The sequence below is a fragment of the Equus przewalskii genome, chromosome 25 (assembly GCF_037783145.1).
Source record: "Equus przewalskii isolate Varuska chromosome 25, EquPr2, whole genome shotgun sequence".
Classification (NCBI taxonomy): domain Eukaryota; kingdom Metazoa; phylum Chordata; class Mammalia; order Perissodactyla; family Equidae; genus Equus; species Equus przewalskii.
This window is the reverse complement of record NC_091855.1, coordinates 15,149,274-15,177,051: the sequence shown is the minus strand read 5'-3', so window position 1 is coordinate 15,177,051 and position 27,778 is coordinate 15,149,274. Positions and strand designations below refer to the sequence as shown.

Here is a 27,778-nt window from a genome sequence, read left to right as displayed (position 1 = left end):
GCTTCCTGGTGTGTAGAGAAAGGCAGGCGCACGTGAGAATACAGGCGGGCAATTCTGTAATTCCACGTTTTGCCTGCAGAGGGCAACATCTCTCTAGCAATGACCACACCACAAGCGAGACTGCAGGAAAGAGATTTAATTGGCCAAGAAACAAGGGTTTTGTTTAAAAAAAAAATCAGATCAATATATTTCCAGTAAGCAATTTCCACCCCTTCATTTTTATATAGAGATGTTGCTTTTTTCTATTTACAGTGTACATAGTGAGTTTTTAACAAATAAATACTTACAGATTGGTCAACTGGTTAAAGATAACCCGACTTGCCTGAGGCATGGAAAATACAGGATGAAATAGGAGAAAAGGAACCAGGGATTGGTGAATGCACATGGAAAAGCACTTTCCTTTCTGGTTAATAACTTGCTCAGGAAAAAAAAATGCATTTGAAAATTTCCAAAAGATCTTTCTCCAAGAGCAAACTATTATTAATCTAATTCTTTAAAAAGAAACAAAAAATAAAACAGTAATTGGTTTTATAAATCTTCCCCTTCATTTCAAAGTCCATCCTACACACATTAGATCAATGAGTTCCGGCTTTATGCAGATTTCTACATGTTTAAAGCTTTTAGATTTAGATTCATCCCTCTCAGATGCATTGATCCTGAGGCGCCTCACCCCTTGCCCCTCCTAGACTCCGCAGAGACTGGCTGAAGCCAGCAAAGTTCACCCACCACTGAGAAGGGACCGTGGAGATTAGTGTCACCAGGCAGCCCTGAGCCCACAGGCGGGCAGCCCTGCATGGTAGCTGGCCCCGCAGTAGACACGCACATGCTTTAAGTCAGCAACACTCCTCTTCCTGCAGAACAGGCGGCAGGCCCCCAGGGGCCTCTGCTGGGACTTGCCCTGCAGCCATCTGTCCAGCTCTCAGACTGGGCTCCTCGCTCAGCTTTCCAAGCAGCAGAGAATCAGCACCTTTAATACCACCAGTGTCCCTGAGCACCCTGATCCCAGGTAGACCCCTTTTCTGGGGAGACAAACAGACTCAGGCAGTTTCAGAGGGAGGAATTCAAGGGAGAAGAGCAGGGCTGTCTGTCTGTTCACAGGTGGGGAACACCCCCTTGCCCTCAGCCTCCCACAGGGTGGTCTTCCACACAAGCTGCACAGAGGCGTTTCAGCTTCCCCCTGAGGACATGGAGCCAACCAATGGCTACTGGTCTTGTCACAGGTCCAGGCCCCCATCTTCCAGGTTCATGGTCACACTGCCTCCCTGGGTAAAGCCTCTTCAGGGAGAGGGGGCAGCAAGGCAATGGAAGCAGGGGCAGCTGAGAGGGAGACATCTGTGAGCCCACGGACCAGCAGGGCCACTATAGCCAAAGGGAGCTGCCTTGCTGCCTAACCAGAGGATGATGCAGGAGCCAGGAGCACCTTCGTCCACTCCCTGACTTGCTACGTGTCCTCTGGGAGAGCCCTCAGCATCGCTGCTGGCCCCAGCTCCCATCCAGGGCCCTAGGTACATATGCAGGAGGGATGCGGGGTTGGGGGGGGTCACACCACCCCCATAGGGTGCTGAGGCTGCAGGTGGGTGAGCTCACCCGAGGAGGGGAGTGAGCAGGTGGTCCCACGCCAAGGCCCAACCTCAGGAAAGGTGGTACCCTGGTGAGTGTGGTGTGCAGAGAGCCCAGAAGCTGCTGTGCTAGTTCCCTTCTTCCCTGCCCCACGATGTGGTCAAGGTGAGGGGCCTTGGCTGAGGGATGTCCATGGGTCTCTGAAGCAAAGAGAGGGTTAGGAACCCCAGGGGATGCAGGGGTCAAGGTGGGGAGGGGAGGCCTTCACACATGAGGATGGGCAGTGTCAGAGTGACAGAGAGGTACAGTGGGCTCCGCTCCACAGAGGGCCGTGGACCCTGCCCATCCCACTTGCCAACCAGAAAAAGTCCCACATACAGCTAGGCCCCTTCCTCTCCTCACCATGACAACCAGGCAGCACCCAGCTTGGGCCGACACAGGCCCAGTGTAGACCCAAGGGTAGGGTCTGGGGTGGGGATGAGGGAGGTGGCCTCCCTGTCCTTTGAGGGTGAGGCTGGCCCCCAGGCGGCACTCTGGCCCAGAGGAGAGCGGAGAGGAGCCAGGTAAGAGTCAGGCCTGCCTCTCCCCGGCCCCCATGGTGGAAAGACTTTGGATGCAGGGGAGGAGAGCCCCTCACTTCCCGCCCCGGGGAAGCACTGAGGCTGGTCCAGGCTGCGTGGCCATGATATGGTAGATGGATTCCCGGAAGCGCTGGTCTCGGCTGAGCTGCTTGGCTACCTCCTTCAGCTCCTCTATGTTGTTGGCTTCCAGCTGGGAGGTCATGAAGGACTGGGACGGCTTCACTGGGGAGACAGTGGCCCCACTGGCCCATGAACAGCCGTCCCTCCACTAAGGCGTGGGCCTGTCCCCAACTCCAGCCCACCTCCCTCGCTCCCCCATCCTACATACTGCTGAGCTTCTCCCAGCCCCTTCCCATCCATGGGCTCCCGTAACTCAGGGAGAAGCCCAAGGCTGGTGGAGCCAGGTTCAAGGCCGCGCTGTGGGCCTCAGAGCTGGCCCAGCCCTTCCCACTCCCCACCCTGCCCTCTTCCTGCCTTGTCACCGATGGCCTGTGACCATCCCCACCCCCCAGGGCACGCGAACAGCCACTCACTGTCATTCCAGGAGGTGCTGGACCGGCGCCGGTGGAAGCGGCAGCTCTTGATGCGACGAGTGGCGGCCTTGTGGATGTACACGGAGTTCTTCATGATGACAGGCATCTTGGCCTCCAGCTCCGCGTTCCGGATGCACTCCTCGAAGAACCCTGCAGCCGAAGGTTGACTGCATCCTCCCCTCCAGCCCCTCGTGCCCGCCCCTCCCAAGGACGCTTGTAGGGTTGAGTGGGAAAGAGCTGAGCCCATCCCTCGGGAGAGCAGAGCCGCCTGCTGAAGGGGGCAGAACAACAGGCTTCCCCGCCACGCCCACCCCAGCTCAACAGCCAAAAGGAAGCCGCGCCAAGGAGATGCCTGCGGGCAGGAGTCTGGAGAAGAAACGCCATCTCGGCGGATCACCTATTGCACACCAGGCCCTGTGTGGGGCTCCAGAGCCTGGACCCCGGCAAGGCTGAGCTCCAGGGCTGAGGGCCAGGCACAGAGGGCAGGGCTTACTTTTCAGATGGCTCACATCAGCCCGCATCCTCTCCTCCTTCTCCTTGTTCCGCACCTTGGAGCTGAGCCCTTGTTCCAGGCTCCGCAAGGCGCCCTCTGCCTCCCGCAGACGCCTCTCCAGGCCCATGCGGACCTTTACCTCAGCCTGAGGAGAGAGGACAGGACAGGGACGTGGGTCCTGGGGTGCAGTTGCCATCTTCCCTGGAAACCTTCCCTGGTCACCCCTGGCTCGAGCGGGCTTTCTGGCCTCTAGACTTGGATGGAAGTTACCACATCCCGCCTCGTGTCTTATGCCCTCAACCAGATGGCCTGGACGCTGCCCCTGCACCGGGCAGGTGTCTAGCAATGATGCCCCACCAAAGTGGCAGGCAGTGAGCTTCCCCTTGTGGTGGCTCCATCGCCTGCACCTGGCTGGTCGGATTGGCAGAGATAATTCAGGTAGCTGCCCAGGAAAGTGCAGGGATGTGAGGGACGACTCCAGGTGAGGGGAGGTCCCTGAGCACAAGCTGCTTCCAGGAGCCAGCACCTTGAGCTCCCGCTCGGCCTGCTGCTTCTGCGCCGTCAGCTCCTGCAGCGAGTTCTGCAGCGCCTGGGACTGGCTGGAGTAGAACTCACGCTCCTCCTCCAGGGCCCGCGAGCGCTCCTCGTTCTCCTTCATCCTGCCCGGGCAGAAGAGGCCCTCACTCAGTGAGGGGATTTCCAGTGGGAGGGCAGCCCCTCGTAGAGACCTGGCTGGAGAAATCTGAGACCAGGCTTCAGGAGCCCCGGAACTTCCTGGGTCCTGGCATCCAGGTGATGAGAGGGGTGGTGTGGCCAGTGAGGGGAGCCCCAAGGTTACAGTCAGAAGACCAGACTCCTGGGCTCAGATCTTGCTAGTCCTGTGACTGCAGGAAAGCCCTGAAACCCATGCAAGGCTCAGTTTCCTTGTGTGTAAAGAGGGGCTAAGAGGACCTGCCCGTGTGCCAAAAGGCATTGTTAGATGGACCCAATGTCTGTACGGCTCACACCATTGCAAGAGAGGATTATCAAGTCAGCTTTGGGTAGTGAAAGTTCTCTTCCCGTTTGCCTAGTGAGGAAACTGAATCCTAGGCAAAAGGAAGTGAGTGACCTATCTGGTCAATGCCAACTCAAAACCAAGAGTCCAGTTCAAGGAAAGTGACCAAACCCCAAAGCCGATCATGGACTCAGGTCCCAGGCAACCTCACCGCTTCTCTGCCAGGAGCTTCTCCTCCAAGAGCTGCTGCATCTTCTCCTCGATCTGCTTCAGGTTGCTATGGAGACCCCCCCTGGGAGGGGGCTGCTCGTTCTGATTGGCCAGTGTCTGCAGCTGGTTCTCATTCTCCTCCAGCATTTCCAGAGTTTTCTTCTTCTCTATGGAGAGCTCCTGGCATAGAGAGAGGGAAAGAACGGAGAGAAGGAAGAAAAAGCCTAATTACTTCACCATGGCTGCCCTCACTTCCTTTCAGTTCTAGAAAATGATGCCCTCCTCTCCCAGTTCTCTATGAGGGACACCTGAAATGTCTGCATTCTTCCCTTGAGGTAAAAGGCCGACTAAGGTCTCCTTCCTCACAAGGAGGCAAGGTTACTCCTCCATCGAGGGAGTCAGGGAGGAGCCCAGCGCAGCTTCCAGTGGAGGTGGTACATATCACAACCGGAGCCCAAGGGCCCAGGGCACCATGACCTTCTGGGGTCCTTGTTCCTCCAGGGGTGAGTGAGGGAGTGTGTTGGGCTTGTGTGAAAAGCACCCAACAGGAAGCAGCCTGAGAGCAGATTCAGACATTCTCCCCACTTATCAGACTGGGATCTTGCACTACCCAGAAGCCCTGGAGTTGCAACTATCCATGAGAACCACCTCCCATGATGTGAGACAGGAAAAAAATAAACAAATAAAGGCACCAGGAACAAAGCGCCAGTCAGTCGAGGGAGAAGAGAGACCCTTGCAGTTTGCAAGGCAGCTCATGAATTCAGTAAGCATCACTCATCCCCCACGACGTGCCGGGCTGGCTATAGGTGCTGGGCTGGGAGAGACCTTAAGACAGTTTAGTGAAGTCCAGAGTGGAAACCACAACCTAGTGTGTTAAGTGCCAAACATACATAGAAAGTGCCACGGGAGCCCAGGGCTCAGAGCAAATCCTGCCTAGAAGAGTCAGGGAAGCTTGACCAAGGTGATGCTCGAGCTGTCTCAAAAGGATGGAAGTTCTCCAGGCAGAGAAGAGGAGGAAGGACATTCTGTGGAGAAGGAACAGCGTGGGTAAAGGCGCGGAGGAGAAAGAGCTTTGCTCCCTCGGCCTGTGAGCTCTGCGGTTGGAGGAGGGGTTGGGTGTCTGTGTCAGGACAGAGGGGCAGCAGAGGGTGAGAGGGTGCGAGGAGAGGAGAGGCTGGGGCCCGAGTTTGCCCTTGCCTGCCATACTAAGGGGTTTGCACTGTGTCCTGGACACACGCCACCTCCTCCTCCCCCTCGCAGTCTGGGTGGTTTCAAATGGAGGTGACCTGGAATTGATTTCCCCTCATGCTCAGTTTCAACCACAAGCAGCTAAGTGAATGAGCCACAGGAAGGACGTGGTAGGTGGCCCTGACTCCCCCAGTCAGTCTTCTATCTGGTGTAAAAATATAAGCACTGAAGAAGGTGGGTTTCCTGAGGCCAAAACTTGAATTTGCCCTTCTGGGTCCCTCATGTGTCGGCTGGAATTCCCAACGGTCCACAGAGAAGAGACCCTTCAGATCAGTGCCCCTTGGTGTCTCGTTCCCCTTCAGGTAACCTTCTGGGGAAACACTGCTGGAAAAAATTGTCACGTGCCCCAACCAACCAGTGCCCCCGCCGACCAGCCCGCCAGCAGCCCCTCACCTCCAGCGTCTGCTGCAAGGACTCTGTGAGGTGCCTCAGCTCCTTTTTCTCTTGCTCTACACCCTTGAGGCATCTTGCAGTTAGTTCCAGCTCCCTGTGGGGACAGAGGGTTGGGTGTGGCAGTGCCCACCCCTCTCAGTCCCCTTTGAACACAGAATATCTTCTGCTTCGCCTCCTGATCTGGCTCAGAGGGGTCCAAAGAAGCCCAGCCCCACCACATGGCTGGGTCCTGACAGCAGCTCTAAGGGCCTGGGGCTGACAGAAGGAGATCCCGGCCAAGTGGGTTTGAAGTCACTTGCTCCAGGCACACATGCATCTGTCAGTCGGGATAAAGCCAGGATCCCCCCCAGGCAGAGAGAAGCACTGAAAAACAAAGGGGCCCAGGCCTCGCCCCATCTTCCCTGGACAGCCCCTGCTAGAACCCACACTCACTGACGAAGGCCACAGCTGAGGTCCTTCTCTGGGCTGACAGCCTCCATGCTGCATTCTCACCAAACCTGGGCCACCTCAGGACTTTACACTCGGTTTCCCCTCCTCCTGCCTTTCCCTTCTCCTGCCATTTCTTCCAACTCCTACCTATCCTTCAAGGCCCAGCTCAAGACAGCCTCTGTTCAAGCCCACAAGGATCACGCATATATCTTAACTCCTGTAACACAGGGAGTCTGCACTATGTCTCCTAGCACGTGATTATATGTTACTGTGTTGATGTTTCCTGGGTGTGAGTCCGGTTTTCCTCACCAGATCCTCAAGGGGAGGGCTTATCTTCTATTCCAGTCTCTGGCACAATTCTGGAAGTGAGCAGGAGCTTGGCTATTTACTTGGTAAGATCCACTGAGCTTCCCCTCCCCCAAAACACGTGTCTAATGACTTCCTTCTATAAGTTTGTTGCAAGAAAACTCTTTCTGGGCCATCACTAGTGATCAGTAGTGATGACGATGATGATGATGACGATGACAACCACCACTACCAGCAGTACACAGAGCGGTGGTCTCCAAATTCCCGGATAGGCTGTATCAGAATGTCCAGGGATGCTTTTTTTTTTTCTTAAAGATTGGCACCTGAGCTGACATCTGTTGCCAATCTTTTTTTTCTTCTTCTTCTTCTCCCCAAAGCCCCCCAGTACCTAGTTGTATATTCTAGTTGTAGGTCCTTCTGGCTCTGCTATGTGGGATGCCGCCTGAGCATGGTCTGACAAGCAATGCTAGGTCCACACCCAGGATCTGAACCAGCAAAACCCTGGGCCTCTGAAGTGCAGTGCATGAACCTAACTACCCGGCCACACGGCCGGCCCCAGAACTTTTTAAAATATAGATTTCTGGGCCCTACCTTCAGGAGATTTTAATTCTGTTAGATGAATATAATGTGCAACTGGGTTTGCAAACCATACATGGGACCAAAGGTCCCAAGGGACATCATTAGCCAGAGTGGGAAGAGCCTGTGCAGGAAAGACAGGGAATGTTGGGGGCTTGGCTAGCGGCACCTGCCGAGCAGCTGGGTCCTGTCTGCCCAGGTAAGGAAGGTTTGATGGAGGCACGAGGTGCTTGCTGCTTGGGGGGATGTCTGGCTGCACCTGCCATGCCTTGTGCTCCAGTGGGCAGAAGTGGCCCATTTGTGTGGGGTCTACAGATTTTTCTGGGCAGACCCCAAGGCCTGGAGCATTGGGAAGATAGACCCAAACCAAGTCTTCAAGCAGTGAACATCTCCCGGGCAGAGGCCTCTCCAGACCTGACCCGGACTGTGGATGCTACTGCCCTAACTAGGTGACCTTTCTCACACTCCCCTCCCGGGGCACCACCACCACCTCTTGATCTGCTCCTGCTCCACTCTCAGCTCCTGCACGACCTCCTCGAACTGCTGCTTCTCAGCCTCCAGCACCTGGTTAAGGCGCTCAAGCTCCTGAAGAGAATCAGAGAGGAAGACAAGAGTCAAAGGCAGCAGAGGGTCCCTGAGGTCAGGAACTCCCACTCCAACCCAGGGGATCCTCTGGGATCGTCTGGAGCACACGCTGGACCAGACTTGGAATTAAATCCTGAGGAGCCCTGGCCCCAATGACACACAATCTCAACAAAACTGAAGTCTGTGATGAACTGGGCTCATTTAAAATACACTTATCAGGCTGAAGCCAAGACTTAGAATTGATCCTATTATTTCCTTCAGCTGGATGTGATGATAATTCTGAATGTCTACTCCGCTGGGTGACTCCAGTCCCTCATACCCTAAGGCGTGTTGGCTGGCCCTCAAGCCCTGGGGGAAAAAGTGGTGCGTGTGTATTTCCATTAAAGAGCCCTGGAGTGACATCTGTTAGAAGTGGCAAAGAAAAACCATTCCCAACCCCAAAGTCAGGGAGGACTCTTTGTTCTTAAGGCATCTGGGAAGCAAAGAACCACTGGCTGTAGCTTCCCCTGGGCTTGGCCCCAAGGGAACAGGAGATCCAGAAAAGCCAGGACGGGCTGGCCCAGGGGACCAGATCAGTCCCTTCAGGAATGCTGGCAAGCACAAATGTTTTCCCGGCAGGTATGTGACCTCCAGGGCTCCTGTTTGGGTTCAGTGGCAGCTGGTGTTGGGGGTACTCTTCAAGTGAAGCTTGGCTAGAAGCTTTTTGGTGACAACTGCTTTGTCCCTCCACATTTTATACTGGGGGAGGATATTATTTCTAGATCCACTTTCTTTCTCATCTTCTAGCTCCAAATTACACTCTCGTTTTTCACCCAGGGGCTTTGTTCTCAAGGATAATGGAAACCCTGCCAGGGAGCGGGGCTGCCTGTAGGGAGAAGTTGCCACTGGCTTTGAGGTGACACAGAGAAGGGATGAAACCCAAAGGAAACGAGAGTCTGGTTTCAAACCCCACACCCTCCATCCCTAAACTTCTTACCCCCAAAGCTGCTATCTCTTTTCCTTCTAATCCTTATTGGCACTTGTGGCGTGGCTCACTAACGGTCGCCACTAGCACTGTTGGCATTCTGATGCACCTCCTGGCACACGGTGTACCTGCGAAAGCTGGGTGGGCCCATGGGACTGGCTAAGGCCAATGGATTGTGAGCAGAAGGGTGTCACTTCCAGGCACACATCTTTAACAGACAGGGAGTGACATGTTACATCCCTTTCCCCTACCATGGCAGCCCGTGTTGCTGCGAACAGTGGAGGCCATGTCAGCCTGATCTCTGAGGAAGGAGACATGGAGCAGAGCCCCCAGCTGACCTATGTAGCTAAGGGACAAATAGACCTTTGCTGTTCAAAGTCACTAGTACTTTGGGGTTGTGTGTTATTGCAGTAGACATAGCAGTATGTAGACATAATATAAATATAATTAAAATTGTATTCTGGTAGACCTCCCCCTTCTTAATGAAAGAAAAGTTCAGAGCTTCAAAAAGTTTGAAAACCTCTATTTTAATACATTCTCAACACACGGTATTGCTGATGATGATAAACCTCTCTGTGGCCTCAGATTTGAGAAACCTGACTTATTTCCTCCCTCTGGTGGCCTCTGCCTGCTGTGGCAGGGCTGTTCAGGGGACTGGGGAATTAGGAGCTGCAGCCACCCCTGGGCTTAGATGTGAAAAATCACAAGGGCACCTGGCTCTTTAGGCACCTGGCTTCCGCTGCTTCAGAACAGATCACTCAAGACCCACTCGAGGACACCATCCCACAACCTTGGCTTCTCCACCCTGGAGAGCCCCTTTCTCCAACACTCCAACTTGCAAATATTTCCCTTTGCTTGCTGTTCCACTGGGATTATATTTTTGCAATTGAAAATGGGAGAAAGTAAATGACTAAACCCCTGGAAATGTCCATACGCTGCTGGTGGGAGTGTAAACAGGTAGGAACTTTCTGGAAAGCAATTTGGCAATAGGCATCAGGAGTCTTAAAAGTTCTTGACCTTTGAGTCAGTAATTCTGTGTACAGGAATCTATCCTACAGAAAAAATTAGAAAAGTAGCCCAAGATTTATGTAGCCCAAGATTTATGTACGAGGACATTCACTGTGGCATAATTTATAATAATGAAAACAGCCTAGATGTCCAAAAATAGAAAATTAGTTAAAGGAAACATCACATATGATGAATCAGTACATGGTCATTAAAACTGATGTTTTCGAAGAACATTGAATGACATGGAAAATTGCTGAAGGTACAATGTTAATGAAGGTATAATAAAAAAGGCTGTAAAACTGGATATCTGATACAATCCTATTAGGTTTATAATATATATAAGAATAATACATATTTTTTAAAGACTGAAAAGAAAAACACCACATAGTTGACAGTAGTTGTCCGTCAATTGTGGAATTAAGGACAAAGTTTGGTTTCTAGGTTTTCTACAAAGAGCATGATTTCTTCCATTAGTAAAAAGGTTATATATTAGAGGAAAAAGAAAGAGACTCTCTCTCCTCGTTGCTCACTTCTTTTCCTCCTTTCATTTCACCTGTGTGACTCTTAAATAGGCTGATGTCCAGGTGCAGCCTGAGAGTATGCATTAGAGTGGAATCCACAACCCATAAAGCTGGAGCAGCTAGAACCTTCTGTTCCTCCAGCCCAGGGTGGTATAAGCGTTTGTTAGCAACCCCGCCACAGACCGAGGTCAGCCCAGACCTGCTGCAGCTGAAGCCTTTCTCCGCCATAGGCGCTGGTCCTTCTGACTCTTGGACCATTGCGGGAGTATAAGGTTGGAAAGAAGTCACTAGAAGGCAAATTCCAGCTCAACAAAAGGGCTTTCAAATAATGGAGCAGTAACGCATAGGATACCTCTGGAGGGAGTGAGTGCCTATCCCAGAATCAGGATCAACGTCTGTCAGAGAGGTCAGCAAAGAGCCTCACCTCTAAGAGGAAGGTGCTTTCCAACTCCAGGCATCTGTGTTCTGACCAGGAGCACCCTAGGTGGCAAGGGTCCTGGCTGGCTGGCCCTGGGCGTTTCTGATTTCCCAAGTGCCTGGCCACATGCAAGGCTGAGCTGTCACAATTCAGCCAGAAAGGGAAAGGAAGGCAGGCTGTCCTCCTTCAGGGCATGAGAGAGCTGAGGCCCCAGGGAGCCAGGTATACCTGAGGGAGCTGCACCCAAGGACAGGAAGGGTCTGCTGGCACCAGGCAAATGAACCCAGGGTGGCTCTCCCTGAACTCTGCTTGTGCCCTAGGAGTCCCAGGCCCTTTCTGCCATATGGAGGACGTCAGGGCTGCACCCTCCCAGAGTGCATATCTGCATGGGCCTTGCCCATCCACAAACACTCCCCTGCATTCTATTTCAGTGAGCCTCACAGTGACCCAGGTGCTCAGCAGGCACAGCCGGTACTGTTATCAGAGCATCACAGATGGAGAAGCTGAAGCTCAAGAGGTTAACTCGCCCAAGGCCACACATCAGTGATTAGACTCCAGTGTGGGTCTCTGGGTCCCAGACCCCGAGTCTTCCTTTAGGCCAGGCTGCCTCTTAGGGAGCAGAGAATCTTCATCTTATTGCTGGGCCATTGCAGCAAGTGCCTTTCCAAGTGGCCCAAGGCACACCCAGACAATATCTGTGACCTGGGGTGAAGAGGGAAAAGGCGCAGGGAACATACAGACCCATACTATGGATGAGCAAGTTAAGGAAGGAGAAACCTGGACAGAATGACTCAGTGAGTTCTCTTCCTGATCTAGAGCAGGCAGCTGACACAGGAATGTGAACCCGGGCACCATCCTCTCCCTCCTGCCTGCCCAGAGCAGCCTTCGCCGCTGGTACCAACCGGGCCCGAGTGAGTCTCTCTCTCACATCTCGTACCAAAAAAACCAGGGAGTTCACAGCTGACAGGACTGCCCCTTCAACGTGCTACGGCTTTAAGCGAGGTCTCCTCTGTCCTCATTTCCTGGCTAAAGACCTAGATAGAGTGTCTAAATTTTCCTCCAGCTGACTGCTGCCCCAGATTTAGCCTCTCTGATGGATAAGTCTGTCTCTCTCCCTGCCTGTGGCGGTGTCTGTCACTCCATGCCATCCCCTGGCTTCCTGAATTATCCGTCTTTAAGTTGCTGACAACCCACCAGAAGTCTCACTTCTCAAAATGTACAGAACCATACGAAGAAAATGCCAAAACTCTACCGTGGGACCTAGAATTCTAGCCTGGAGTCACGGGGGCCCTACACGGCTGGGTGGAAGACGGCTCAGAGCTGGCATCATGCAAATCCTCAAATCCATGCAATCCTAATGCAAACCCTCAATAGGTTTTGGGTTTTGTTTTCTGTTTGTTTTGGTTTGGGATTTTTGTTGTTGTTAATTGACAAAATGATTCTGAAGTCCAGCTGGAAGAATAAATGGGCAAGAATATCTGATAACATTTTGGGAGAAGAAAAATGAGGGTGGATTGTCCTATTGGATTAAAATCAAAATGGGATATAAAATTACAAGAATCAAAAATGTTCGTTCGGGTCCAGCCCTATGGCCAAGTGGTTAAGTTCGTGTGGTCCACTTTGGAGGCCGGGGGTTTCACCGGTTCCAATTCTGCTCGTCAGGCCACGCTGAGGCGGCACCCCACACAGCACAGCCACAAAGACCTACAACTAGAATCTACAGCTATGTACTGGGGGGCTTTGGGGAGAACAAACAAACAAACGACTGGCAACAGATGTTAGCTCAGGGTCAATCTTTAAAAAAAAAATGTTCACTCCTTGAGTCCTTCCACAAACGTTTATCAAGCACTCCTTCTGGGCCAGGCACTGGGAATGTGGGGTACTACGGGCACACGCCGCTTTTTGACTGGAGGGCCTGTTTCAGAGCCCTGAGAGGGCGGTTGGGAGGGTGAGGAACTAGCAAGAGCCAAGTGGGAGAGGCTGGCTGAGGCAAGGCTGATGGGCCAGGCCTGCGCCTCACGGGGGAGAGGACAAGGAAAAGCAACTGGGCAGAGAGAAGGGGCCTCCCTCTGAGGGCACCTCTGGGCAAGCCACTCTGCAGCTTTGGGCCTCAGGCAGTTCACAGGCAGGATGGGTCCATAATCAATAACATGATGGTAATACTAACAAATGCAGATACTCATTAATCACGTGCTGTGTGCCAAGCACTTTCTATGTAACATCTCATTTAATCCTCACAATATCCCTAACAAGATGGGTTCTATTCTTATCCTCTTTGTTCATGTGAGACTATTGATGTTCAGAGAGGTTACGTAACTTGCCCAATGTCACACAGCTAGAAGTAGTGATGCTCCAATACAAACAGGCAACCTGGCTCCAGAGTCCATACCACTAACCCCTACCCTACCCTGCCCTTCAGGGGAGGTAATGACTCACAACAGGCAAGGTGCAAATGCTGCATGGAGATTCCAAATGAAGTAGACTGCAGAGGCTCCCCACCCTCAAATGAGGCACGGTCTCCTTTACCCCACGGGCTGCCTCAGGCCAAAGCTCGGCCCCCTTGGGACTTGTATTATTGGTATTTAGAGAATAAATGAACCCTGGAGATCATCCAACCCCATCACCCTTATGGATCAGAAGCCCCTCTGGGGATAATAGAGGCCATCACAGCCTCCTGTGAACTTCACCAGCGGCAAGCAGCTCATTGCCTACTGACACAGCTTCTAAGATTTTTGGATGGCTCGCTCTCTAGAAAGTGGTCACCTACCCCTTTTACTTTCCCCCCCAGGGACTGGCAAGGAGAAATACACTTCTTGCCAAGAAGCTACAGCAAGTCCTAAGTACTATCACCTCATTGGCCTGCATGCTCAGCCCATCTGATTTTCCAGCACATTCTCTGGGTGCCCGGCTTTCCTACATCATTCCCTAATGCCAGAAACACAAGCCAGTGCACCCTGGCTGTGAAGGGGCCCACAGCGCGGGGCTGGGGGACAGCAATTCTGAGCGGCCCCAGTGGCACCTACCTCTCTCTGCTCCCTCTGAAGGCAGAGTTCTTCGGTCTCTTCCATCAGTTTGTCTGCCAAAGCGAGCACACACACACTCTCTCACGAAAAGCTCTCTCCAGATCCAGTCCTGAGGGGGTTGGTGCCGCGGTAACTGCTGTCTCCCTCAGCATCTCCCAAGGAAGAGGTCAGCACTGCCAGGCCCAGGCCATCCCCGGGCTTCCTGGGGATGGAAGCTGCCATGCTGGCCTGAGCTGCCACTCTCCTTTTCCAGCCCTGTCCCTGCTTTGTGCATTCACAAGGCAAAGACAGCCTCACCCTTGGGAGCTCAAGTGCATCTCTGCACCACCCAGGGGTGCTGGTAGCCTCTGCACTGGTCTGGCTAGTGTAGCAGGGGGCAGGTCCTGGGGGGAGCAAGGTGTCTGGAGCAGGTAGAGGGGAAACAGTTGTGGGTCCCCGAGTGTCTAAGGAGGCAGCAGGGAGAGGGTCCTGGCAAAACAACAGACCCCCAGACTCCCCTTCTTCTTTCCCACACAGCACATTTCCCGGCCAGTCAGGGGTCCAGGGGCCTGGAACCTTGTGGTCAGGTTTAAAGTGGACTGGGGGTGGTAGCTGGGGGCAAGTCCAAAATCTGGGGGCTCAGGGCAGGACAACAAGATCAACTCCATCTAAGGAACCCTTACTGCATGTCTGACACCAGTGCTGACATGCATTGTCTCATTTAACCTGGTCCCACACCACCTCTAAAAGCAGGGACTAGTTTTGGCTCCATTTTAAGGATGAAGAAATTGAGGCTTAGAGATGCCCAGCTGGGAGAAGACATAGGCAGCCGACAGGGAAGTGGCAAAGCTGGGTCAGAGCCCAGGCTGCTAACAACCAGGCTCTCCTGCCGCAGGTCGCACTGGCCCAAAGGACATTTATCATACCACAAAGCCCTCCGGGCTCCAAGCTGGTGTCTGGCTCTCGTAGCCTGGTAAGCCCAACCCGAGACACCCCCACCCGTGCTCCAACAAGCCCCTGGCCTGCCATGCTACCCTCAGGGAATCTCAGCCTCCAGCCCATCTCTCCTGCCAACCTAAGTACTCCTGCTTCTCCTTGGCCAACTGCAGCCCCTGGGCCTCCAGGCTTTTGATCATGGCTTCTCCCAGCTGGGCGTTCTTCCAGGTCCTGCGGAGGGAGGGCAGATGGGAAGAGGAGAGAAGAGGAAGAAACACAAAATCGTTAAAACAGAAGGGCAGAGGAGAAAGAAGGTGCATGTTTGGTACTCGCCATCCTTTCTCCTCCAGAATCCCAGCTTGCACTCGCTCTGGCACCCATGGCTCCGGGCACCCCACCAGCATCGCTCAGTTACAGCCCCTGGAGGCCAGCTCTGGCCACAAAGTGGGCCACCGTGGGCTGGGCCCACAGCGCTTTTGGAGCAGCGAAGAGACTGCTTCCCGGGCTGCTTTCTACACCACCGAATGCCCACCACCTGGCACAAGGCCTGGCTTGGGTCACGCATTCAGTGTTATTTGTTGAACTATAAGCACAACCCAGCTTGAATAGGCAGGCGCAGGGCCAGGGGTTTACGTGCAGGACTGTGTCGGGCTGGAGGTGTCTGTGATCGGGACCCTGACTTACAAAGCACTACTCTGGTCTGTGCTGGGATTAATTATGGGCCTGGGGAGGTGAGACGGGTGTCATCAGGCAGCCAAATCCTACTAGTGATGCTGGATTCACTCCCACAAGTTGGAGACAAATGGTGTCGACGTCTGCCACCTGTGACCCTAGGCAAGCGAAGCTCACTTAGGAGACCCCCCACAGATGCTCTAAACCTGGCCTATCTCCTCTTGCCCACCCTAACCGACTCCCCCCACCCCCGCCCCCACCTTTTCTTGGAGTCCTCAGTGCCCACCGGGCTTCCAGCAGAGGGGCAGGGAGAGCAGGGTTGGCCCAGCCCACACTCCGTTCCCCTCTGGACCCGCAGGCTGCCCCTCCTGCCTGTGGGCACTTACACCTTCCCAGACTCCTGCAGCATCTCCAGCCACTGGGTCTGCTCGAACTCCGACTCAGCAGCCAGCAAGATGTTCCCCTGCCAGGAAGAGGAGGCACGGGTGTACCTGAGGGGAGGCCACTTCAAGGATGACAGAGGCTGTCCCAGGCCTCTGCAGGCCCAGCTTTGCTCTCCCACCCCACATCCCTAAAGCACTGACACCCCTCCCAGGCCAGGCCACTGGAGGGGTTGCCCCCAGGGACCTGGGTGTCCCAGAGAAGCTAGTCTGCCCCTGCTGAGCCCAGGCTGAGGGGAGAGGCTTACTCACGTGGAAGTCCTGGTGGGAGATTTTCATGGCATAGGGCATGCTGGGCTCTTCTTTGGCCTCCACCAGGCAGCCCCCCAGAGGGATGACACCCTAAGAAAGAATCAGAATGGGCAGCCCCCACCCAACCCAGCCCAGGTTACTGAAGGCCTCTGGGAGCCCTCAGCCAAAGCCACGTCCTGCCAAGGGCCCCAGGCTGTAAGCCAGGCCAGAACGGACTCCCAGAGGGGAGAGGCAGGGCTGGGGCAGGACCTGCGGCCCAGGAGGATGGGCGCCCAGCCCAGAGGGGCAGGGGGTCTTGTGCCCCAAGAGGGACTTGTTCTCCAGATTCCCTTCTAGACCAGAGCAATAAGAGACGGCCCCCTGCCCTCACAGGATACCATCCCCCTTGTCCCCACTAGGCCCTTCCCCACTGTGGCCCCGGGAGAGGTCGCCTCACCTTAGGATGTATATTGAAGTATTTATTGGTTTCAAAGCTCTTTTTTTCACTCTCAGAGTAGTAAAGAAGAAAGCTCTCTTTGATGATGAAAAACCTACAGCAGGTGGTGGGGAAGGAGGGCAACCAGGAGAGAAGGGTTAGGCTTCTCAGGGCAACAAGAGGACCTGGGGGGGCCCTGCACTCACTGGGGAGCCCAAGGGGATGCCAGCTCAGACTCCTCACCAACACACATGCCACATCTGGGCAAAGGCCTCAGCTGGCCAGCTGCCAGGCAGCCCAACCCTCGCATGAGTGGGCAGCTGAAGTGGGAGGCCCACAAGTGGCTTCCAGGTCTGGCTGCCTCCATTGCCCTGAACTGCCACCCTCGGCCAAAAAGGGCATCTGTGGTCCTTCCCCACAGGTGTCTTCAGCCCCTCGAGCCATTATCTCCAGTCCATTAAAGTCTACGCCAGGAGGCATGGAAGCAGGGAAAGAAGACATGAGATTCCAAGATGGGACTTCTGACAAGTAATCACAAAGGCTAGTAACTGAGTGATATTTGGGTACCAGGCTGGTGAGGCCGGGCCTGCAGCCTGCATGTGACACCTGCATTCCCTTTTGTCTCAGACTGCCCCCAGCCTCCTTCTGGGACTCAGGTCTAACTTAGGATTTCTGGGACATTGGTACTTTCTGTTGGGGAGACGAAAGCCTTGATGCCAACATGTGGAACACCTGGACCCACCCTGGGGACCCTCACAGGACTAATGATTGGAGCTGACTAGGATATGACACCGGGTGCATCTCCAGGGGAAGAGCCAATTGGGCCTCAAAGCCCCAAGGCTCAGGGACACCCAGGGTGGCTGGCTCCTTCCTCCCAGTGCCCTGCTAATGCCACTGTCATAGCGATGGGACTGGGGGAGTGGAAGCAGTGGTGCGCTGGAGCTGACTCAGATGGGCTCACAGGAGCCCACAGTGTGACTCTCTCCTCTGCTCTGTATTCAGTGACCTCGTGTTGGTAACTTGATCAGTCGTAGTGGGAGTATTTACACCATGAAAAGCATCAAAGGCTGCAAAACACTGCTCCCCTCCTCACCAAGGGAGCCGGTTGTTAACCATTTACCAGCACGCCATTGGTTAGATGTGGCCTCTTGTAAGGGGCTTGAAAAGTTGTTGGTGGGCATCACAAAGTCAGTGAATCTCTGAAAGTTCCACAAGCCATGTGACATTTCCTGAGGCCACAGCTGCCGCGGGGAGGGTCCCAGCGACTGCTGACAGCTGCTGTCTCTCCCCAAGAAAGTGAAGCTCAGCTTTGTGTTTGGTGTGAGCCCCATGCCAACCCGCACTCTTCATTTGCACCCACCCTCTCGGCCCAGATACGGAATGGAGCGGTGGACCTCACAGGTGACTTCCTGCTAATGCCACCTCTTCCCACAGGCCTTTCTGCCCCCCATGGAGGAAGAGCACATGAATACCACCTTCTACAGAACTGTGGGGACAGTCTGGGCCCCTGGCACTTGACCTCTGTCCACCTTCTCAGCTTTCCTGCCACCTCTGTCCTCCAGCCTCTCCGCTCCTGGTGAACACTGAGCTCCCTGCCTCCCACCTCACCACGTTTCCAGGATCCTGCAAAGGAGATGGTCTAGTTCTCCCTGGAAGGCCCTGCTCCTCGCTCCTCATCTGCCTGAACCCTTCTCGCATGGTGACCAGCCCAGCATACACTGCCCTCTGAGCCCCTCCTGCACTTGTTGACTGGGCCATGCACTCGGCACTTAGTGTCACTGCCACAGCCCATGGGCTTGTCTTGTCCCAAAGGGCTCCTAGGCTCCTGGGGGGTGGGGGGGAACAACCCCTTAGTCCTGTGGGCGAGGGAGATGTCCCCTACCTGTTTCAAGGGACCATCACAGAGTAGTTGAGAGCACAAGCTTTGGCATCAGAGAGGCCCACCATAACCCAGCTGGGGGGCCATGGGCAAGTAAGCTCACCTCTCTGAGCCTCGGTTTATTTGTCTGTAGAATGGGGGTGATAGCACCGACTTCACGGGGTCATTGGGAGGCTGAAATGAGATTGTGCTCATCCCTCCGCCAGTTTGCAGAGCACCAAGGACAGGGTGAGCAGTGCGGCCCCGTGGTCTGAGTACGACGCATCACCCCAGGAAACTGTGAGACGGGCTGCCTCCCGGGCCTCCTCCTCCTCTTCCAGTGGTTTCTGAGATCTGCTATGGACTGAACTGTGTCCCCCAAATTCATATGTTGAAGCCTTAACCCCCCCATGTAACTGTGTCTGGAGATAGGATCTTTAGGAAATAATTATAAGGTTAAATGAGGTCAAAAGAATGGGGCCCTAACCCAATAGGACTATGGCCTTGTAAGAAGAGGAAGCACTCTCTCGCGCTCTCTCTCTCACTCTCTCGTGCTCTCTCTCTCTGCCATGTGAGGACACAAGGAGAAGGCAGCTGTCTGCAAACCAGGCCGAGAGCCCTTGCCAGAACCTGACCACACTGGCACCCTGATCTCAGACTGCCAGCCTCCAGAACAGTGAGGAATGAATTTCCACTGTTTAAGCCACCCGGTTTGTGGCGCTTTGTCATGGGAGCCCGAGCTGACTCAGACAAACCCCTCCTTGCCTTCCTGACACCTCTGGAGGCCCCTCCCCATTCAGGGCAAAGCACTGTGCCCGGGCCTGGGGGTGGGGGGAGTCTGCCATTGACTCTGGGGTCAAACAACCCCTGCCTCAAGACACAGCCTCACGCGAGCTCCCAGCCTGGCTGAGCCTCCCTTGCCAAGCCCCTCTATAAAATGGGGGTGCAAATATCTGTCTCTGGGGGCTGCTGTGAGAATCCATTCACTGACTCCACAAATAATTGCTGCCCTTCTGGTCTGTGCCAGATCACGTTCTAGGTGCTGAGGACAGAGTGTGGACAGGAGACACAAATGCTATCCTCACAGAGCTTACACTCAAGTGAACCTGTGTACTGGGGAGGTGGATGGTAAATGAACACCATTTACCAGAGGCTGATCAATGCCATGGTAGGTGAGTGATGGGTGAGGGGCAGGTGGGGAGATTTTGATGTTAAACAGGGTGGCCATGGACAGTCTGATTAAGAAGTCGACAATTTGAGGAGACGGAAGGTGTTCCAGGCAGAGGAGGTGCAGGTGCAAAGGCCCTAGGGTGGGAAATGTGACTGGCTCTGGTGGCTGTGGCAGAGGGAACCAGGCAGAAAGCAGCTGGGCCAGGCTGTGGAAGGCCCTGTGGGATCCTGTAATAATAGTAATGATAAAGCTAATGTTTAGTTAGCACTTACCCCAACCCATGCCTTATTCCAAGCAGTTAATGCATTTAACACTCACAATTATCCTGTGAGGCAGGTGCTGTCTGCATTTTTTAAGGGCAGAAATGAAGCAGAAAGGTGACATGAGTGGCTGAAAGTCATACTGCTAGTTGACAGAGGCTGGTTTTTCTCTGAGTAAGAGAGACAGCTACTAGAGGGTTTTTAGCAGGAGCGACCTGATCTGACTCACATGGCAAAAGGCTCAGCTGGCTGCTGTGCTGAGAACAGACTGTCGGCGGCAAAGGCGGGGCATCCTTTAGGGGCTGTGACCACAAAACGGGGCAAGAGAAGATCTGGTGGGTCAAGGCATATAAAGTCCTCAGCACTTGTCTGGCACACGGATGTGTCCCCACATGTCACGCCCTTCCTCCTCTTGCCCTCTGAAGGAGGGCAGCCTTTGCTCCGTGCCGGCCAGGCTTCAGCAGCCCTCGGGGCCCTGTGGGCTGCAGGGATCCTGAGGTCCCACACGCCGTGCATGCCAAGACCGGCCCAGCTCCTGCTGTTCTCAGCTTGGTCTGGGCGGGGGTGGGGGTCCAGGGAGGGGAGCTGCACAGACCTGGAGGAGGAGAGCGACTCCCTAGGCTGGCAGGGATGAGCAGCACCCCACAAAGGGCACACTTCTAGGACCCAGAAGGCCGGCGGTGCATAGGAATCTGTCTCGGGTACCTTCCACTGCTCCAGCTGACGATATCAGCTTCTCCACAGATGGGGGCCCAGGACCTGAGTGCCCCCACACAGAAGGTCACTTCCTCTTCCTGCCCCTTCCTGCAAAGTCCCCGTGCTCCCAGCAGCTCTCGTTCTGACTGCAGGTCAGGGGCCATCTCCTTCCGGGCCCTGCGGGGTTGGGCTGGCTGTGCAGGGGCTGGAGAGTCACGGTTTCCTTGGCTGTTCTTGGGTGTCGTGCTAAGTGCTCACCATGTATTAGAGTATTTGATCCATGTAGCTATCCTGGCAGGTAGGGCTTTCTGCTCCCATTTAAAGATGGGGAAACTGAGGCTTAGAGGGGAAGCAGTGTGTGCCAGGTCACACAGCTAGGGCAGAGATGGAGCTGGGATTAGGACCCATGGGCTTTGAAGAATGAATAGGAGAATCTTAGGAATCTGGGAGGAAGTGGAAGGGGGAGATGCATGCCAGAGAGAAGGAACAGGATGTGCAAAGAATAGTGTGTTCAAGGCAAAGGGGCAAATTAGAGTTACTGGTGATAATAGAGTCATCGGTTATTGCTGATAAAAACCAGCAGGGCTTGCTGAATAATTAGACAAGGCAGGGGGAGCAGAGTCCAGGATGACATGAAGGCCAGGACTCCAGCTTAGGTGACAAGGTGGACACAGGTGCCATCCAACAGGAACTAGGGATGGGTTTTCCTACGCTTTGCCTGCACGTTTACGGCCCTCCTCAGAGCCCTGGAGGCAACAAGGGCTCCGCCAGAGCTTAAGGGTCAACACCGGCCTCACAATCGGTCCAGCTGGAAGGAAGGGAAAATGCTCCTGAACCCCACAGGAACCTTCTAAGGTGGGTGGGTCCTGTTAAAGAAAGGCGCATGCCCTCTGCTGAGCTCCTTCAGGTTTGGAGATGCAAAAGCCAAGTTTGGGAGTCAGGGCTGGAAAGGGCCTCGCATCAGAGTGAGAGAAATTTAGAGCTGGGGAAATCCTGGAGGGCAGTGGGGAGGAGGGGGTTGGGAGAGTGCAGAGGACAGAGGATCCAGGGAAGGTGCAAGAGTCTGGGTCCTACAGTGTCGAGACAGTGGTGAAGAATCCCACCCCTGGTGGTGGCAGGATGGGGTGCCTGGAAGGCGTGAGAAACGGAGGCCACACTTAGTTAGCAGGTGTTTGCACTTCTGGGATCTCAATGCCTCCTCCATGCTCCTCTTCGCCAAATCTTCCCTTCACACAGTCTACTAGACTCACAGATACCTTGCGTGAGAGGCTGCTATGTCTACGTGGCAGTGGGGAAGGGTCGGGAGGAGACAGGAACGAGCTGAGTTCCCTGTCTGGTTGTACAACAAGGACCGCCTACGGTGGACAGCAAGTTGATCCATCAACAAGGAAATAAGAGCGTAGAGCCTCTTGGGGATGAGGAGAAACCCTGGGGCAGGTTTCAGACTTCCTAGGGATGTGGGATTCGACCTTGGGCCAAACTTACCTCACTCTGAAGAGGGCATGAGGACCAGGGGGGACGTGGGAGCTACACACGGGTTACATTTCGTAGAAGGGTGGGACACCCAGCCTGGCTGCCTCTTCTTCCCCTGCACAAACCTCCCGAATAGGACCAGCACCTGGTCTCGCTGATCCCTGAGCCCCTCGGGTACTGAGAAGGGGGGTGGGGGCAAGTCCTGGAGCCAGGGAAGGACAGGCATCAGGAGTGGCTTTTTCAGAAGTGGCAGAAGGAAGGCAGAAATGACACAGCCCCCAGTGTGTCCCTTTCTGTGCATTCTGAGTGGTCTGATATGCTCAGGGAATGCTCATCCTGCCATTTGCCGCTTGTCTGGCATAACATCTGAGAGGGTCAGACCCCAGGAATCTGACCTGTGACGTGTAGGAGTGATGACAAGTTAGAGTTTATGCAGAGATCCTCAAGTCCAAAGGAGTGAAAAAAAATGTTAGAATTCTTCAAACAATATAGCAAAGATAAGCTGAATATGTAAAACAGATAAGAGTGCAGAGGCTCTGGATGAAGTGGGTGCCCCGCTGGGAGCCCCCCCACTCCCTAACCCTTCAGTAGAGTCAGGGCACCTCAAGAATCACCCATGGAACACGGTTTAAATACCACCATCTGATCACTCCTGCTTTGTAGGGGACACACTGCCAGTCAGTGAGATGAGACTGCCACGCCTGGCCTGGGTCCTGCAGCTGGTCAGTGGCAGAGCAGGATCAGAGAACTCAGAGCACCCGCCTCTAAGCCCAGGTCCACTTTCCACCACAGCCACAGCTGCTCTCAAAAGAAGCTGCTTTATTATTCCCGAGTCCTGGATAAAAGGAGGCTGAACCACCAGCAGGGGCTTTGCTTGAGGTGTGGTCCCCAGGAGGGGAGACTCGTTTTCAAACAGGACAGCAACAGCCGCCGAGGACAGTTCCCGGGGTGCTGGAAGAGTGGCTTGTTTGCACAATTAACTCACTCAACTTCAGCTGGTTGGTCCAGGTGACTCATCCTATGATCCCAGTGAAGCCTGCATTCCTGAGTGTTGTTTCATTGTATGGCTGTGATCCAGAGATTCTGGCCATGTCCTCAACCTCAGGACTCAGTGTAAGCTCGATGCCACCACCTCAGGAGGGGCAGGGGGTGATGGACAGAGGGATCTGGGGAGAACCCTCAGCTGCCACCCATCCACCACCCACCGGCAAATGCTGTCACTCTAAAAGAAGTTGGAGAACCAAGGTGATTATAAAAAGAGGCCTGCAGGCATCCGCCAGCAGTGATAAAGCAAGTAGCAACACTTATAAAGCAAGTAGCTACTTGCTACTTGCCGTGCTGGGGGCTCACATTACACAGCCAGCTGTGGGGAATGCTATGTGAGCCAGAAAGTGAGACCAAATCCCGGGGTCACCAGGTGAGGTGCCTGCAGGTGACATGCTAGGCTCTTCCCCTTGGCCCTCTAGGATAGCTGGATGTTGCAGTGTCACCTCTAGGAAATGGTGCTCAGGGCCAAAGATGAAACTCCCAGACCCAAATCCCTGGGGAAAGAAAGTCTCCCCGAATCTTTTTGGTAAGGTGGCCAGCAAACTACTCAGACCGTCTCTCCACACGGGCGCCGGTTGCAGCCTGAGACTTGGGAAATGCAGTCAGTCACTGTCTCCACGGCTCCCTGGCACTTAGTGGACACCGAATCTTATCTCCTTGATGCAGGGACCCACCGGTGTTCCATGAGAGTGAACTGCTGCTGGGCTGGGCTCAGGCCCCACTGGCCACCTTATGGGGGGTGGGACAAGGAGTGTAGAAGTCCCTGGCTGGGTGCCCCTCATCAGTGGCTCTGGCTTTGGGAGTTGTTCAGAAGGGACCTGGGAGAGGGACGAGAATGCTGGAGGAAGAATTAAACCCTGGGAAAGCGTTGGTCTGGCTGCCAGACCAGCCCCACCATGGGGCAGACACGGCTGAGGCTGACACTCTGCTCCTCGCCTCCTTGTCTCCAAGCTGCCCAGGTCTTTGCGCACAGCACCTGGGTCTCCACTGCTCACAGGCTCCAGGGAGGGTGGAGTCACCAACCTCACCCTCTAGACACCTCTCCCACATCCTCTCATCTCTGCCAAGTAATGTTTCTGATTTCTTTCCCCTTTTGTTGCCCCTGGAGAAAAAGCTGACCCTTTAAGCTCAAGGTCACCTTCCCGCCCCAGGACAGCAGGGTTAGAGGCGCACACTCTGAGACAGACCCCGAGTGGAAGAGGTTTTATAGAACCCCAGCGGCCACAGCCGGTTCCATCCTCCCATTCATCATTTATGCAGCTCAGGGCGTCTTTCCCGGCCCCTCCCCTAAGCACCCCGGCCAGGGCATCGATCGCACTAATGGCAAGGCTCCGCAGTGGCGGGCCTGAGCTGCCCCCTCCCCAAGCCTTCTTGGGGCCGCCAATTAGCTGAGGTCCAGAGACTGCATTTCACAAATGGCGAACTGGGGCCCAGGGGGCCTTGCTGGAAAGTGAGAGGAGGCTAAGCTTAGCATCTATGCCCCCCTAACCCCCAGACCCTCTCTGGCTGGCTTTGTCACTGACCCAAGGCTAAATCGTGTGTGTGTGTGTGTGTGTGTGTGTGTATTCCCAGAACTGAGAACATGGACAGTGGCCGAGAGTGGGCCAGTGGGACGTTAGTACTTTCCTGAGCCCAGGGGAGGGTGAGTCTTTGAACAGCGGCGGCTCCAGAATTCTTGTAAAGGAAGGGAACAGAGGTGACCCTTTCCTGGGAAGCAGGCTGTGTATTGCAGAGCATGTACACTGTTCTTAGATTGGATGTTGTTTTGAGTGGCTGCGGGGGCTACTGAGGGAGATTCTTGGGGTGGGGGGTGCTAGCTCTCCAAGCTCCCCCCACCAGCTCCACACCCACTGTGCTGTCCCCTGGGAGCCTTTGCCCCCGACACCTCCCAGCCTGGAATCAACTGTCCGTGCAGGGGCCAGGTCCTCACAACTGTGGGTGAGGAGGGCTAGGGGACAAACTCTGGGGGTCACAAGCCTGTCACATTTACTAGGGATGCAGTCAGGTGAAGAAGCCTGGCAGAAGTCTTGGATGACAAGACCCAGAGGCGATACCCAGGACAGCAGCAAGACCCAACAGAGAAGGAGCGTCTGCCTGGAGCAGTTAAGGCATAAGTGGTGGCGGGGGAAGAAGGACATCCTGCTAACGGCACTCAAACTTACAAGCAGCCTTCCCACCCTACTTGAGGGCCCTGGTAGAGCCGAGGCTGCTCCTGAGGCTGCAGTTCAGACAGCACCACCCTGGAAGCGCCTCGAAAGATGCTCTCCATACTGCCGTAGGCCTCCATCTAGGGGGTCAGAGATAAGCCTACCTTTGGAGGAAATCGAGGAACCTATATCCCATTAAATCCCAGAAAGAAACCAGGCAGAACTAAGAAAAATATGTGTTATGTCAACAGCTATGTAAAATGTGACACACCCTCCACAGCTCCATTTGTCCTGGGGCCTTGTAGAAATATTAAATTATTCATCAGAACACAACATCGGAACCAACCAGTACCACATCCCTGTGATCTGTGGTCTGGGAACATTTGAGGCCCCCTGCTCAGGGGCAGACTTACAGGGAGGGATGGGAGGGATGGGCAGGGGCGCCCCTCCGGGGAGAGAATGGATCAGGCTCTGAGTTCTACAGGCCATTCCAGTAGCAAATCTCAGAACCGAGTCTGGCTTAAAGGTGAAAATTGTCCAGAAGGTGGCCCATAGCACCCGAAACCAGCAATGGGAGCTTCCTGCAAGTTTCTGGTTTGAGTTCCCCCTTCCTCCAATAGATTCCAAGCCCATTTAGAGGCCAGAAGTGGCTACTGACATCTGGGGAGTTGCCTTTGAGTTGGGGACCAGGAAGTTGGTGCTGAAAGAGGGGCTCAGGCTGCTGTGACCCTCCCCACCAGCCCTTCCAACGGATCACTCCTGGGTCCAGACCATTTGTCCCCCTCCCCAACTGCCCTCAGTCTCTGCCCGGTCCCCACCCAGCTTAGTCCCTTCATTCCTTTCCGGCTTCTCTGCCTGAAGCACTTCTTCCGGCACAGATTTTTCTAAAAGTATTTCAAGGGACAGTTGGAGGAGTTGCCAACATCACTCTGCCAAGGTTGGGCACAGACCTTTCCTGGCCCTCCCTCCCCTGGCCTGAGCCTTTCAGGAGGGGGGGGGGGCGGGAGGTAGGACACCCGAGCCCTACCTCTAAGCCCGCTCCTCGTGGCCTGGGGGAGGGGGGGCTCGCGTAGACGATGGAATTGGCAATAGGGGTCCCAGGAGAACGTCTTTGGCTGGAGATGGGGCTTCTCCCCCCGCGGCAGTCCGGCCCAACCTGCCCCAGCTGGTCTCCCACCACGGCCACGATCTCTTCAGCCCACACCCAACCTCCTCACCGGGACTTAGGTCCATTTCCCAGAGTATTCACCACCACCCCTAGGCCAGTGGTCCCGCCCCAGCTCAACCAGCCCTCTGGCAGAGATGCCCCCAGCCCAGGATGGGATCCACATCTTCCAGAGGACGTCAGCGGAGAGTGAAATGGGGCGAGGCCAAGGTCACAAAGGAAGGCAGAGGCAGCACGGTGACTGAAGGGGTGGTAGGGGGTCCTTAGGCCCTGGGCTCCTTCCCTGGGGTCCTCACCCGGCGCGGGAGGCGCACTCACCGCCGCGACCACTTGGCGGACGGCCTCCCGAAGGGCCGCTTCCACAGCACGCCGTAGAGCTGCACTTTGGTGCTGATGTCCAGCGCGTCCGAGTCAGCCTGCTCCAGGGACGGCGAGGGCGACACTGAGTTGGACTTGGACGTGAACATCCTGCCTCAGCGGAGCTGCCCCCGGCCCGGCCCACCCGCCCCCCGGGGCCGGCACGGACGCGGGGCTCCGGGGGAGGCTGCGGGAGGCGGCGGCGGCTCGGGGCGCCGTCGGGGCGCGTCCCAGCCGGCGGAGACGCGGGGAGGCCGGGGCCGGGAGCGCGGCGCCGAGGGGGCGCGGGGCGCGCAGCCTGCGTCTCAGGCCGGGATTGAGGCGGGCCCGGGGGGAACTCGGCGGGGAGGGCGGCTCAGCCTGCAGCCGGCAGCATCTCCCCCACTCCCCGCGACAGCCCCAATTCTGGTGGCCCCGATTGGCTGGGAGGGGCAGGTGAGCCAGCGGAGGCCGGCCGCGAACGCCAATCAGTGCAGGCGCCGGCTGGAGGGCCGGGCTCCGTGCGTCCGGAAGGCCCCGGCGGGTCGCCCTGCCCCGGGTTGCGGCCACAGCACTTCCCCACCCCCACCCTCGCGTCCATCTCTCCCCCGGGTTCCCTCCCGCCTGCCGCGCCTACAGCGAAACTGGGGACACGTCTGCTTGTGATGGGCTTGGAGTCTCTCCTGCAGATCCCTTTGGGTGGGGGAGAGCAAGGAGCAAATGTTTGGTGTCAGACAGCCGGGCTTCGAGTCCCACCTCAGTCCTGACATAGCTCCATGAGGCTGCGGTGAGCCTCTCACCTGTCAAGCGGAGATGTCTGCACCTCCTTGGGCGAGGCGGTGGCCCGGTGAGACTTCGGTAAGTCCCGGAGCGCCCGCCCCGAGAGGAGGCTGCGCCGGGGCCGGCGGCCGCTGCCCGCCCCTCCCCGCCCCCTCAGGTGGGTTTCACTTTGCGCCGCCGCTGCCTCGCCCGGATCGGATTTCTTTCCCCAGAACTTGGCCGTCTGCGTCGGCATTTGGCGCTCGGTGCCAACCCCGAACTGTCAGCGCAGTGCGCGGCTGTGATTTATCTCGTGCTCCCTGGGGCCGG

At 55.4% G+C, this 27,778-nt stretch overlaps 1 protein-coding gene across 2 annotated transcripts; it reads right to left on the bottom strand.

Annotated features, from left to right (window-relative positions):
- Positions 1–121: 121 nt before the first annotated feature.
- On the bottom strand, positions 122–27,775 carry PLEKHD1 (pleckstrin homology and coiled-coil domain containing D1). Of its 2 annotated transcripts, XM_070594137.1 has the most exons (14): positions 27,490–27,775; positions 26,650–26,769; positions 16,558–16,651; positions 16,122–16,211; positions 15,816–15,892; positions 14,897–14,988; positions 13,843–13,895; positions 7,814–7,908; positions 6,013–6,106; positions 4,373–4,551; positions 3,694–3,826; positions 3,168–3,312; positions 2,675–2,824; positions 122–2,363 (listed from the first exon to the last, which is right to left on the bottom strand). In XM_070594137.1, the coding sequence occupies exons 1-14, from the start codon at positions 27,702–27,704 to the stop codon at positions 2,194–2,196; spliced, it is 1,707 nt and encodes a 568-aa protein (XP_070450238.1). In that variant the 5' UTR covers positions 27,705–27,775; the 3' UTR covers positions 122–2,193. The 2 variants fall into 2 exon arrangements, with proteins under 2 accessions (XP_070450238.1, XP_070450239.1); XM_070594138.1 differs by lacking the exon at positions 27,490–27,775 and having other exon boundaries at positions 26,672–26,945.
- Positions 27,776–27,778: the final 3 nt, after the last annotated feature.

What these genes read in the sequence shown, in the direction of transcription:
- PLEKHD1 (XM_070594137.1), bottom strand. Translation starts at nt 27,704, where the DNA reads ATGCCGACGCAGACGGCCAAGTTCTGGGGAAAGAAATCCGATCCGGGC. An exon ending in GAGTGCGCCTCCCGCGCCGG is followed by an intron (nt 16,652 to 26,649) that starts GTGAGGACCCCA and finishes CACCTGCTGTAG; the next exon opens with GTTTTTCATCATCAAAGAGA. An exon ending in TCTCCCACCAGGACTTCCAC is followed by an intron (nt 15,893 to 16,121) that starts GTGAGTAAGCCT and finishes TCTTCCTGGCAG; the next exon opens with GGGAACATCTTGCTGGCTGC.